Source organism: Antrostomus carolinensis, unplaced genomic scaffold, assembly GCF_000700745.2.
Source record: "Antrostomus carolinensis isolate BGI_N321 unplaced genomic scaffold, ASM70074v2 scaffold23786, whole genome shotgun sequence".
Lineage (NCBI taxonomy): Eukaryota > Metazoa > Chordata > Aves > Caprimulgiformes > Caprimulgidae > Antrostomus > Antrostomus carolinensis.
In genome coordinates this window covers 1-15001 of record NW_010321504.1, presented here as the reverse complement: position 1 = coordinate 15001, position 15001 = coordinate 1, and the positions used below count along the sequence as shown (strand labels likewise).

Here is a 15001-nt window from a genome sequence, read left to right as displayed (position 1 = left end):
TCATGAGAAATTATCTTTCTCCAGTTTTTAAGGGCTTGGAGCCAATAAAGACTCACTCCAATTTACCAGTAAATAGGAGGCAAACACACACAATCAAGGATCAGAACTTTGTATCATTAGTATTGCATTGTTCCACTTTCTCCTGTATTACACAAAGATTTTAAATTACTCTTAAAACAAAAAGTGTCAAGGGCAGATGTCCACATAACAGAAAAAAAGCATAAGAAAGCTGGATCAACTAAAGAAATACTATAATTTAAAAAATCCCTTTTTTCTCTCCCAATAATTTCGAAAAAGTGCATCAAGAATTATATCAATTGATAGCACACAAGTACTATCAGCTGAAACACATGTATGAACATCTGGATCATATATCTCATAGTTATAACATGACAGCCCTAAAAATATAATCTGAAATATTTGGGAAATACTGCTCTGAAAATTACTTAAGACTTAAGCCTTTACTGCAGACCCTTTGAAAGTATCTTGATGAAGGTACTATTTGAAGAACTATGTCTATCCACAGCTACAAGTCAAAAAGAGTATTTTATTCCAATAAGTATTATACTAGAGAAATCTCACAGGTAATCTGATAAAGACACATCAGAGAAAAATGGTTGGCCACCTTCTTCCTAAATACTCTTTCCATTGTATTTCTAATTAATTTTTTTAAAGCACATTAGAAGAAAAAGAAGATAACTATTTAAGTTATGACCTAGCATTCAACTGAGCTTTCAGTCTTCCAGTCTGAATACTAGTTCATAGCTCTTATTCCACATAAGCACCTTCTTTGCCTGTAATTCTTAGCATCTGAAATGTACACACAGACAGACCAATTTTGAGAGAACCTTGTGGTCTTACTTTGCTGAACGTGGTACAACCATACTGAGGCCCTCACTTCATAATTTTGAAACAGTAAGTCTTCATTCACATTTGGCTTGCAGACAGATCTTCTTATATGCAAGGAATAATGATAGAAAGTATTATCAAAGGATTCACTGAGGGATCCATTCTTCCTCTCTCAGCCTGTCCAGTGGCTTTCACCTTAGCTTGACAAGTCTGAAGAAGAAGTATCCTGCTTTACAGAAATTATTTACTGAGGAAAACTCCCTCAGGTTGCTTTAACAAACCAGGTTTTGAGGTGTTTATGAAAGAGCTTTTGCTGTTTATGTTGGGAAAATACTGAAATAAAATCTCTCTATATACTCAAAGTAGCTCAGTGAAGAGACTTTTTCCAAGACATGAAAACTAACAAAAGAGAAAGAAAAGGCAAAAAGCTGCACAAATAATCAGATCCAAGAGATTCCAGAAGAACAGTCATCTTCACGTGCAAAGATTGACACTAAGGAGCAAGGCAAACATATGTCCAACACACATCAACATAAAGTGCCAAAAGCCTAGAGAAGAATAAAGTAGAGAAGATAAACTACAAAAATAACATCATACTCTACCTTCACAATATGGAAAAGATGGATAAAATCCAGTAGCATATGCCTGCTAGAGCAGCAGATTCTCATTTAAGAGAACTTATGTTTTCTCACTGCAGTCTTTTAGTGCTTCCATATGTTTCCAAAAAACCTTGTGAAGCATAAGGCACTTGGGCCAATCTCAGAAACAGAGCCTCTGAACAAACATGTCTTCAGCCGTGGGGCTTTATCAACTGAGAAGTTAGAAAAAGACTTAAAAATAGGTTGGAGGTAGAATCTCTTGTACTGACCTAGTAAACTATAGCCAAATAAAGTACATCTAAGTACACTAAGTAAGTAAGCAAGCTTACTACCTTTTCCATCATGATGTCACCTACTTTGCCTCAAAATTGGGATCAATTCCCCTTGCTTGCTAATCTGGAATTTTGCACATCTGTTAAAGAGGTCATTTGGGCAAGACATGCTTTATAGAACATCACAAATTAGCTCTCAAAAAAACAGATTGTTTTCTTCCCCTTTTCCACTTTTCTCATCTTAAGGGATTCAGAGAATCTTGATTTCAAAAGCAAAGAATAACCTATGGCTTTTGACACATGCTTTCAAAACTCTAACTTCAATACATTTACCCTAACATTTCTAAGTTTAAAAACTTTTTTTTTTTTTTTTTTTTTTAATTTAAGGGACTCCTTCCTTAAAGAAAATATATTGTACTTGCCTATGAAGCTTATAGAGATAACAAAGACACTACAACTTGCCTGTATAATGCTTGAGTTTTTAAAGTTCCGGAAGAAGCCACTACTGGAGACACAAAAGCTAGTTTAATATCATATTGTACTTCTTTTCGAAATTGAGGTTATTAAGAAAATATGGTCCATTTAAGATCACAACCAAGACAGATACTAAAAAAATATTTCCAATTACCAAAGTACAAAGAATAATGCAAATTTAATTTAAAGTTTGTAAATAAATACAATTCCTTATTCAGATCACTATTGCAATTTGCAATATCCTTGTTACCAGAAATATATTTTTCCTTATTTTTGTTCTTTATTTTCTGAAACAGATGTGTAATAATAATTACAAATTATTACAGAGTAGGCAATACTACATATTCAACAGAATAATAAGAGCATTTGAAATGGTAGGGAATGAGACAAGTAAGATGTGCGTGATAAAAAATGAAAGGGAAGTTATATCAGGGTATATATCAGGGAAGAGGAAAAAGGTGACTTCACACTTTATTGGATAACATGAAAAAGAATACAAAGAATATTATTGGCAAAAATAAGATTTCAAACTTCAAGCTGACTACAGTATTCTGGGCCTAAGCACAAAGACTGAGTTAAGTCCACACATAGGTATCAAGAAATACTGTAGTTACACAGGTTTCTCTTTTCTGTGATTAACAGTTTTGAGTCACCTGTGCAATAGTTGGAAATTTCAGGTATAAAAATACCTTCTGTACCATTTTGCTTTGTTATCTGTACTATTTACCATTCTGTACCATTTTACTTTTGATGATGACATTTGTCATCATCTTGATTTTTTTAATGAACTAGATTTTCATTTAGAGATACTCTGAAATTAAGCCTGTCCAGAAGGAACTCACTACAAAAGCTATATATTTACAATCACTCGGGAGTCTGTAGAAATGCTTGCATCTAAGCACGATTTTTTAAAAAAAATTAAAATATATATTAAAACTAATTAAAATCTAAGTGCATCAAATGTGCCATATAAAGTGGATCAGACACTTGTCATAAGCATGTATTTGTGAAATAAAGGTTAAAACTGAAATTTTGTAGAATGAACTAAAGTGCTACTAGAATATTCCATCATCAAAATACACCAACAAAATCCACAAAATATCTCGCTTTCTTCATTTAACAATTAAAAACATTATACAAAATGCCATGTTAGTTCTATAGAAATATGCTGAAAAGAAAGATTAATATGGCCATCTAGAGGAGAAAAGAATGATGTGAATACATGCCACACACATTTTCAGGCTTCAGAAGAAAACACTTTTGGAGGCATGCAGCCAGAAAATAGATGTAATAAGCTAATTATGCAATTTATAATAAGTGGACGTTAAAATAATACGATCAGACATTTTGATAGTCCTAGTAATGCAAATATATTAATATTATACCTGTTTCTAGCAATGCAAGCAAAGCTTACAGGGTGCATTAATAAAGACAAGATCATATTTTTGTCTCATTGTGAAATTTTGTGTGCACGCTGTTAAGTGCGGCACATCTAAACAAACAAATTTTAAAAGTGAAGATTAAAGTGCAGAATAAACAGTTATTAGTAAAACTGTTTAATGACTTTGAAAACACACAACACTGTTGCAAGACACAACATGTGATAGAGATTAACTGCCCAAGAGAAAACAACACAGAATTTTCTGAAAATGAAAGACCATTTTCATTGCTCATATTACTCTACCTCTGATAGAATTTTTAATTATCTCATTAGAGGCTGATTTACTAGCAACGAGCAGTGGGGAAAAAGCAATGAGATAAAAATGAGTTATCTCATCACTTCACTGTAACATTATCAAGCCCTGGTCAACACATGGACTGATTGGTGCCTTAAGCTGGCAGTACAGCTGAAATGTTTAAGTCTTAGAAGTAGAAATGATAAAGTATCTATGAGGAAAGAGAAGCACACAAAGTCAAATATATTGACAATTATTTCTCATATTAAATAAAGTACATAGGAACACACTGCTTGCTCTCCACTACAAAGAATAAAGAAGTGGTTCTATCATTTGTCTTTGCACTTCTCATAAAAATAATTCAACCATCATAAAAAACTGACTATTTACTGAAAAATTTCAGGATTCCTATGGCATCAAGTATTCTATGGATTTATTCTGCAAGTTTAAGGAGCAGTAAAGCTTTGAATTTTTAAAAATTACACTGAAACATCTAGAATGCTCATGGTCTCCACTTGGAATCAGAGATTTTTAACCTCATCTGTTCAGTGAACTGTTTTTGTGAGCACATAAGAACTGTTTGGAAGCGATAGCCAATCTCTCATTTATTTTTGACTGCAGGCCTTCTTCATGAGGTTTCCACCTTCTCTTTTAATCAAAATTCTAGGTTGGGCAGCTCTCCCTCTGTAACGATCATAACATACAAGGCATGCTCCGTCTTTTCCTCTATTCTAATACATTTTTATCATTGTGCAAAGATTCTTTATGTTCAAAATGATTTAGGAAGAACAAAAAGTACTAACACTAATTATTCTAGTGTGGTCACTGAAAAGTGAAAAATACTAGCTTGTTAATCTGTTGCCATGTCCAATACCACAAAATCCTTTTTAATACTATTTAACATAATTTTATTGAGATAAATGGATTACAAAAATGAGATAAAATCATCAATCTAATTTGCAAGCATTTTGCAGAAAACTGTAGAACAATTGCAGGCTATCAAATAAATAACACTGCTGATTCTCCACTCCTTGTAAAATGTGGGAAGAGAATGCTCTCACAAGCAGCAGCAAAAGCAAAACACTGACAGTTAACTTTTTTGCAAGTAGAAGTACATAGTTTAAAATTTACATTTTTCTAAGTTAGAATATTTTTATAGTTTTGGGGTTTTTTTTCAAACCGTGAATGTTCTTTCATTATAATAAATTCAATTTGCATACTAATTTTAGAGTGAATATGTGTGTGCATATATATAAATGGGTTTTACATCCAGCCAGCTTCCTGAATGGGAAGAGCATTGAGAAGGGATAGCAGCTGGCGACAGATATGTTTAGCAATAGAAGAAAAAATGAAGCAGCACCGGGGGGGAAAGCATTATAACTTTCCTGATGCAATACTTGGACTTGCCAAAAGGGTTCTTTTGTCTTAGTTTCTAACCATGAGATAGATTTCCAGACTGGAGCTCTCACCTCCTAGAAGAAACTAAAAGTCAGTGATTTTGAATTTTAGTGATCTGAAAGGATGATAAGGAAGACAATTATTAAGAAAACAACCAACCAAAAAAACTCCCAGATACAGGCTAGCACAATGCCTTTGGAGCCTAAGCCTTATAGGGACAAAGTGAAATGCTCAAATGAACTGAGAACTTTTAACTGAGAAGATGAACTAGGTATGATAAAAAAATCTGAACAACTGTGAAATAGAAAGAGAAATGCCAGATGTTCCTTCTAACATGAATTATTCTATGACTATTTTAACCAACAGCCTCTACAGTTTGAAAAGAGAAAAATACATTTTTCTGAAAATATTCTTCATGTATAATTTGTATCTGGTTTTATTTGCTAACAAATACTATTGAGTTTTCCATCTCCTGTTAATATACATCACCATTCTTTCCCAACTATGACATAAGTCATACAAAAAATTAGTATCTTATCTTTCACTTTCCCCTCACCAACACTGTTGAGAGCAGATATAAAAACCAAACATGATACTTTCAATAACCCTCTTCCTTGTTGTATTTCTCCATCACGTGTCCAAGGATCAGTTCTTACCACCTGACATCACCTCTCCATCTCCTTCCCTATTTGCTGGAACTCAGACTTCCAGTCTTCCTACAGTTTAACAGCACAGGAAAGAACTGAAATTTCTGATTATCAGAAAAGAATGCTCTTATTCTGCAACTTACTTCAGTTACGGTTTTCATGTCCTTTGCATCTTTACTTGGAGTCACAAATGAGCATGTGCTAATTTCAAATTTCAGTGGCAAACAGACTTTTATATAATTGAATTATATCACATAGCAGAAAAAATTTTCTTTTCAAGCATTTCTGGTCTGTATAGAATATTTAAGGACAGATATCTTTTAATTACATGTATCCACTTTTTATTAGAAAATATCAATCTCTAAAAAACCTTTGTATTTTAGCATAGTAAAGGGAGACCAACAAATATCTTACTATAGCACAGCATCTATATTAGAATCTGACTTTTATGTAACTTCAACTAAAGCCCACTTTTCATGCTAGAAAATGGCTATAGACACAGTTCTCACACACAACTATTTTCAAGCACAAAAAGCATATTGACAAAATAGTGACAGTAGAATTCTCAGCCTCTATGTCAGGTTGTCACCATAACTTAAAATCAAGAAATATATACCACAAAAGGAAACATCCATTGTTTACATCCAACTTTTAACGCCATGGAAAAATTATATTAATCTAATCTTTGAAATAATTTTTCTGTGATTTCAAGACAAGATACAGAACGTTCCAGTAATGCACACTGCAATGATGATATGCACGCACCATAACCAATAACCAATTCTGTTTACTGCACTGTTATAACAGCTTATCAATAGAGGAATAACAAGTCTTCTTTATAGTTATAATACCACAGAATTCATCAAGAGTTGCCATGTTTCCTTCCTAAATGAAAACAGTTTAAATTTCCCCAAAAATAAAATCAATAATTCTAAAATTGTATGAAACTTAATATAATAAGATATTGTATCATCTGCAGTATTTCTGGAAGAATGTGCACAAGTCTGTGCCAATTTTTTTTGAGCATGCATAAATATATGATATCTGGATATTTCTTGCAGACATTGACTATTTACAAGTCAAGCTGTTCTTGCCTAGGACTTACTTATCCATAACATTATTCTCAAATTTGGAATAAAAGGAATGCTTTTAAATCACTCTTACCTTCATCTATTGAGGCTTCACTACTGTATCCATCATATTCTGCAGACAGGGGACTATATTTTTGTCTGGTTTCCCATATATAGTTTTTTTGCTGTCTGCCATCCACCACTGGCAGCCTGGAACTCTGGGTTCTAGACAAGGCCTCATGATATTTACCCAGTGCTTCATCTTCACTCTCAGATGATGAACCATGCTGGTCTTTACTCATATAAGAGTTGTCTGTTTGAATAAAATAAAGCAAATCGACTACAGCTCAAAATAGAATACAAGAAAATAACCATAAGAGGTTATCATTGAAGATATTTAAGCTATTTCAATTAAAATTTCTGTAATATAAAAAAATATAATCACGTGTAATTATAAGTATTATGTTATTTTGTAATTGGTGAGAGCTATTTTTGTTTTCTAGAAAAACTGAAGGATCATTAAGCCCCAATAAACATTCTAAAACTTATTCAACAGAAAATCAATCCATTTATGTAAGGCAGCACACACTGAAGTTCTTGAAACCCTTCAATAAGTAAGAAATGTGCAAAAAAAAAAAAAAAAAAAAGTAAAATAAATCCAACGCTGCTGCAATATTACATTTGGATACCTAACATATAAAAAAGGCAGCTCTTGATGCTCTATTCCCAGCTGGTTTTTGCTATGTGCATGCAGTATAACATAGAAATGAAACTGATTTACAAAGAGAAGCCTAAAACAAAATCATCGTATGATATTTATGTCAGTAGTGCTTAAACTCAACAACAAATGGGAAAATGCTAGTGAAAGATGTTTGCATGCACAATTTTATTTAACTTAAAATAAACAGCCTCTTGTTCAATAATGTAATTAATGCAGATTCTCACTGCAGACATCTGGCAACAGCAAAAATTGAAGAATCTATTTAGTTAATTCTTTCATACCCATTCCTCTATAATGCCCACTCCTGTGGCTAACTTCTTCCAACTACATCTCAAGTACGACTTCCTCCTACAAGTCAAAAATTCAGCTGCATTTTTCTTTCTGTGAAAGGAAAGCTTCCTCCTCCCTTTTCCAAACCTCAGATGGATTCTGTCCAAACTTAACATGCCATACATAGGTTCTGTAGATCTCAAACTCTAATAGGCATTAAAAAAGTTCATGTAAACTCAAAAAGGTCAGCATTACCCTGTGAGCAAGCCTATGCTGTATGATTTGCCAATGGATTTCCATTACCAGCAGAAATCTGAGATGCCCATAATGCTTTCTCAGCTCCTGATTCTGCAAGACAATATCGTCTAACATGCTATCCAGCCATGCTTAATTGCTTCTCCCCTCTCTGCTTTTATACTCCCCTCCCAGTCCCTTTCATAGCTTTCGTTCTGCATTTCCACTCCCATTAGTCTCTGCCTTCATGCCCAGACAGTCTTACTCCTCTGTCTGGGTATTCCAACTAAAGGAGAGATTCAGCTTACCCAAAATTCAGCCATTCAGAATTAAAGTAACTCAAGCTACGTCAGCCATCTAGGCCTCTTTTGCAGTCACGTGTTTGCCTCTTCCTACTACAGAGGTCCTTCCTTCCCACTCTTAGGTAAGCCTCTAGAGTAAATGAGTAAAATCACTTCCCCTTGAGGCCTATTTCTTCCTGGTACTCATAAAGAAAAGCCTACGCCTCAAGTTTAGGTAAGACATCTTTTGCAAAGTTACATTTTTATGAGTAGAATCTTACCCTAGGTTCCTGTCTCCCCACCCCATGCTCCAGGTTCCTGTGCCAAGTACCCAGTTTTGGTCTCTTATGGGGATTTCATCTTTAATCTCTTTGTCTATTCAGTCCCAAATTCTCTTTACTTGCACCCAACCAACTACTCATGCACACTTAGTCTTCCACCCTTAGTCTCACCACCTCCATATAAATATTACCACCTCTCTCCATAGCTGTCAGCCATCCTACTTCAAATCCCAGACTACCACTCGCATCATGTCACATTTGTTCAGGAAGTTTCTGTCCTTACATAAGTCGTGTTTACTCTCAGTTCTTCTGTTCAAACTTCCAGTGTCCTTCAGTAACCCTAAATATCAAAAGCAGGGTAAGATCTGCTCTGTTCTTCAACCCCTACAGTGAAGCATACGAGTGCAAATGGAATGGTCACTGAATTTAATGAGCAAATTATAAGTGTTTACTATGTCCTTTCTAAAGACAAAGTTTCCAAATATTTGCAATTTGGTCAAACAATGTGTTTTTTCACAGAAGAACACGGGCAAAGTGCTCTCCCATATTTCAAGTACATAGTCCAATATAAAAAGGTGGCAAAGAACCTCAGTGAAGCACATGTGCATTCTATTATTTTTTGCACAGATAACCAGCGAGTTTTTCCTATGCTCTATTCCTGGAAACAGCTAAAGATTTTAACCTATAGCTTAAAAAAAGAAAAAAAACTTAGACAAAAAGCATGCCAAATTTAATCCCAAATATGTCAAATTTGGCACATAGTTATAAGCAACTGAAAATAAGGTCTTGAAATGGAAAATGACAGGAAATCTTAACTGCAGATAGTGCTACCAGCTCTACATGCAATGTGCACGTAATCTTAATTTAGTATTTATAGGAAAACTGGTGCCTTAGAAGACTGCTAATGAGCAACTAGATCTTTCAGCTCTAGGCTACCAATTTTAATTCAGGTCTGACAGATACGGTTCTTTCCATTGTATGGATGGCTGTAAAACAAGCTCAATTTCACTGATCACTTATTGAGAATATCACATCAAGCAAGATATATTCTGGCCAGGAGGTTCACTGCAAGAGGCTGCCCAGAAAAAGGAGCCTCCTTTGCTGGTAAACGGAGTAAAATTCTGCATCTCATATGGCCCTCAACAGATTGAAACCTGCCACCTAGGAAATGCCTACAGATTTCCACAACTATAACTAAAGCAGGGCATACCAGGGCTAACACAAAGTAACAGACTTCAGTATTAGATGCGTCATTTATCATTACGAGAAATGCATTCACAAATATTAAATTAGGTTCATTAATCAGTCTGCATAAAGTATAAAGAAGAAAGTACTATAAAACATGGTAGCAACATGTTTGAACGAAGTGCTGAAAGTTATGCCTCTAACTGTCGTTTGTAAGCATTCAGTTCTCAGTGATACCAGGTATTTTTCCTCCTGCTCCTAGCATAAAAGGAAAAGAATGAGGATATATACTATTATTACAAGTCATGAAACAAGACTGCTTCAGGGGACTTAAAAATGTCATTAAAACACAGTTATCCATGCAAACATTTTTAAAATACAAATCTGTTTCAGTTTCTTGGTAAAAAACTGCACAGAGTTTCCTGCACATAAAAAAAAAAAAAAATCCTCAAGTTTTTAGCCCTCTCCTTCCTAGTTTTTTGGCTTTTATATGTTAGCTGGAAACTTGCCTAAGAAAATTAATGTTCTTATTTCAAAATTTCTTTTATTTGGCTAACACAGGTCATACTGAAAGGTATTCATCTGCTTATTATGGGACCTTAAATGCCATTTTTGATAGAGAATATACTTTACAAATATCACGTTACATGAAGAAATAACAGATAAAATAATAGTTTATCATATAAACATGGAAACCACCTCCTAAATCAAATTTAAAAAACCCAACAACAAAATGAATAATTGAAATTTTCAGATAAGGGAAAACAAACACATGGAAAAAAAACGCCAATTTATTTCTATTATGAAATAATTAATTTATCTACAGAAACAGCACTTCCAGAAAAGCCTGTGTTGCTTTCTAAAAATTCACTACATAGCCTGCAAAATAATTGTGTAAAAATGCAAGGTTTTACTTCTTACTCACAAGCTATTATTGCAAACCCACTGTCATATTGTTTAAGACTGGATGTTGAAGACAGCACACACAGCATCCACATCAACAATACACAAGTCTTCTTCGTAAGACTCCAACTTTCTTTAAGACAAGTCTCATTCATTTCTTTCTATATTAAAATCACTTAATTGCCACTTGTCATTGAGTTTTGTGTTTTGAAATTACTATCTTGCATATCCCAGAACTACATTCTGAAGATCTACTATAACGTGAATGTAACAGAAGTTATTTTTTTATCATGTTATCAAATTTGATGCAATTCTTTTAAAATACACAAAATAAAAACCACTTTCACAGAACAAGTGTTAATTTCCACTACTAATTAATTCATAGTTTTCAACAAAAACCACACAAGGCACTGCAGAGAAGGTAAGGAAAAGAAAAGTTAGAACATAGGAAAGACATTTATTAATCAGTTCCTTTAAGTAATACTTTAAAAAGTAATTAACTTCCAAGAAATATCAACATAATTAGAGAACGAAGCACTGACAACACAGACCTACTTTCATCCACAGGATACACTACTGTTGAATGTGGAAATTAGGTGAAAAAAGTAGGAAGTAGCATAAGTTTCAGGAAAGGTTGAAGAATGCAGTTTGCTGCTGGAGACTCCTCACCTTTTCCTGCTGTCTTCTTATTACATAGCTCTCTTGAATTCTTTTCCAATTTCTTTGAGTTTTTCTTTTTACCTACTTTTGCAATTGTAGTTGACACATTGTCTTCATCCTTTGATACAGATTTTCCTTTTCTGCCAAAAAAGGCTTCAGATTTCTTTTCTTTGAATTCATTAATGCAATTGGGACGGTCATTGGGCATCTTCTTCAAGCTGGAGTCTGATAATTTTTCCTTCTGTACTTCAAGTTTTGTTTCTAAATCTTGGGGAACCTTCATACTGTGCACTTCTTCAGAACCCTCAAAATCAATTCCAGGTGACTGTGGTTTGATTTTTCTATGCAAGTGATTCTTAGAATTATCTGATACTGCACGTAGGCAATTATCTTTTTCCTCAATAGATTGCTCCCTTGTAAATTTATTACTTTTCAGGTTACTATCCTTCAAGAACTTATCATTTACAAAACACTCATTTCCTCCTACTGCTTCCCTTTTCAAAGGTCCTCCTACATTCTTCAAATCCTGAGGTACTTCTGTATCACTTAAATGATTATTACTATCTCTGCCTTTTAACTGGCACTGTTTTTTGTCCACAACATGGTCAGATACTCCATCTTGACTTGCATCTTTTTTTACAAAATCTAATGGTTTAGAATAATGAGTCTCTTTATGTTCTGCAATACCTCTCATTGCTTTCATATTAATTTCCTGAGAACAAGTTAATGATGGTGTATGTTCCTCTCTCCCTTGCACAGGTTCATCATGCTGTATTTTGGAGCTTTCACCTTCAGCACGAAGGCCATTTATCATGCTTGTTACTTGTTCTGTTACTGAATCAGCTACACTGTAGCTGACTTCTCCAACAACACTGGTCAGGTCATCCACAGCACTGCTCAGCGTGTCGACCAGAGAAGACACAGAGGGAAGGCTTAGATTTTGCTGGAGGTTTCTAAAAAACGCCATTTGTCCAACCTAATCAGTAACAACTTTTGATACAGAAAGGTCCTCTGTTTCACAAACGGATCAATTCCATTTCTCCAAGTTTAATTTCAGAGCTATTTACTTTTGCTATCTCAAACTCAATACATTTACCAGGGGAAGTTGCAGCTTTGCTCTTTCCATTCAGTACGCATTGAAAATAATAAGAAAACAACTAAGTAAATATCTCGAAGCGACAATCAACCAGCAAAACCATCGTCTTTCATCAACTGTAGCATAACTAGCCATAATAAAATTCATTATTTTCCAAAATAAGACAACTGTGTGAGGTGGAAATGTAGGGGGTTTTTTTATTCTAACCTGCAAAGAAGAAGTTTTGAGATATTTAAATTACATCCTTTCATGAATGTCACAGCAAAACAAGCTTTTAACATAATAGTTGCACAAAAACACTCATCATGGAGACTTCACCCCTCAATATTTGTCTTTTACATAAGGTAAGATATTTCGGAACATAAAGACTTGTTTTGTAGCAAAAGGAAGTTAAGATGACAGATTTAACTTCCAGGGGGAGAAGTTTTTCTGTGTCCAAGAAAACTGAAAATAAAAATTTAGCTCTATCTTTTAAAGAGGTAGAAGGGAAGAAAACCTCTCAAATTTCCCATTCTGTTTTCTGGTGCCTGTCTCTTCCTCTCAAGACAGCAAACAAAGCCCGTTCAATTTCCACAGCCCAAAACCAGGAAGGGGTTATTTTACTAACCCTCAATATCTTTTTCAAGGTCTAATTTTTTTTCATTTCATATTATCCTTAAAGACCTTGTTATATTAAAAAGTATAGCAATAATTTGTTAGTCAGAGATAAGATGTCTCTAGTTTCTAATGTTTTACTTCTTTAAAATTATTTTCCAGTCAAGTAAATGCAAAACCTTCTCCAAAAAGTCAGTGAAGGATTTTAACAGACTGAGTGAAAACCCAATAATCCCATTCACAAATTTACTTGAGAAGATTTCATGATACACAATTATGAAACATTTAAAATACGCTCAAGAGTATTCTCACAGTACAAGAGAAGTATCTTCCCATAAGTAAATGTCAACTCTCTGGTTATACAGCTGTTAAATTTCTGTGGCTTGTGAATACAAGGGTTTCTTCATTTCCACATACTGCACAGTCATGGGAAAAGTCAACACTGTGTTTTCATCACGTGAGTCAAGTGATTATTTCTCTATTTCTACACATCCCTGTAAAAATGTGCATTCTTATAATTTAGTACACTGTATTTCAAATACTTACAAAGTTTATCTTGTGAATTCTTTCTTGTAGTGTATCCTGAATCGAGATCTGGGAAACCACTCACATTTTCAAAACACATCTTCTTATTAATATATAGGAAAAGTAGCAACATGAGAATAATGAACACCCCGACAGCAGAAAGGAATCCAATTGCTTCAGGAGATACTAAAAGAAATAGAAAAAAACACATCTTAAAAAGTCTCGTAAAAGTTTAACTCATAAAAGTTGTAATATTTCTTAAATTGTTCACTAATAAATACTGCTACAGTTACAAATATATCTGCAAGGAAACCACCATTTAATGTTTAATACTGTTAAATTCCATCAGTTTTTTCTCTTCCAATCATCTTTTCAAAGAACAGAAAAGTATCTGGTCCTAAGCATAGGGAGTACAGACATAGTGAGCAAGAGGTTCTGCCGGAGTAGTGGACCGCATAACAAGACAGGGTCTCTGCAGAAACTGGGGAGATTATCAGCAGGTGCGAAGGCTGATGATTTTTGATTGAACACCCGAGAGGGTACTGGAAAGGAACTGAGAACATCCCCCCTTCCTGAAAGGGGCTGGAGGTTTGGCTACCTGAACTCAGGGCCAACTCTGAGACAGTGCTGCTGGAGAGGGAGGGAGCCCTTGCTGGTGAGGCCATTGCCTCTGTCAGTCTTGTTATGCTCAGCTCCTGGCTCCTCTTCCCTTAGGGACCAACTGGCCCTCACTGCTTCCTGACAAACAGTATATTTTGTGAGCAAAAAAACAGAATGAGAAAAAGCACCTAACAGTATGTGCCTTGCCCTGGTATGTGTGCCACTTGCATATAAACTGAGAAGAGCTAAGCTGAATAGAGATAAAGCATACTTAATCAAAACCAGGTAGAGGAAAACAGGCTGAAGTAGACTCATATATCTTAGAAACTGTACCAAATAAAGAATACGTAATGGGTATTAAGCAGATAACTGAAAGGGATTATCAGGCATCTTTTGCAGGGATAAAATCTTGCAAGTCCATCAGTACCTAAGTAACACCATCGTAATACCATTTTAGGCCGAGATTACTTAGGATATAGTTTTAGAAATAAGAAATCTGGGAAAGGATGTAGCAAATTGGACCAACTGGGAAAGAATAATTAAGAGGCAGTTTATTTATCTGAAGGGAGACTGGGCAGAGAAAGTGATATAGAAGGGCGGCAAAAAAGAGGGTCTAGAAATGTTAGCAATAAAGAACAAGTGTCCTGGTTTTGCTAGGGTAGAGTT

At 34.6% G+C, this 15001-nt stretch overlaps 1 protein-coding gene across 1 annotated transcript in view; it reads right to left on the bottom strand.

The window, feature by feature from the left end:
- Positions 1-12487, bottom strand: part of LOC104517841 (uncharacterized) — a 37239-nt gene extending 24752 nt beyond the window's left edge. The window contains exon 1 of the mRNA XM_029085447.1: positions 11530-12487. Coding sequence (XP_028941280.1) covers positions 11530-12487 — 958 coding nt within the window. The remainder of the gene's footprint in view (positions 1-11529) is intronic.
- Positions 12488-15001: the final 2514 nt, after the last annotated feature.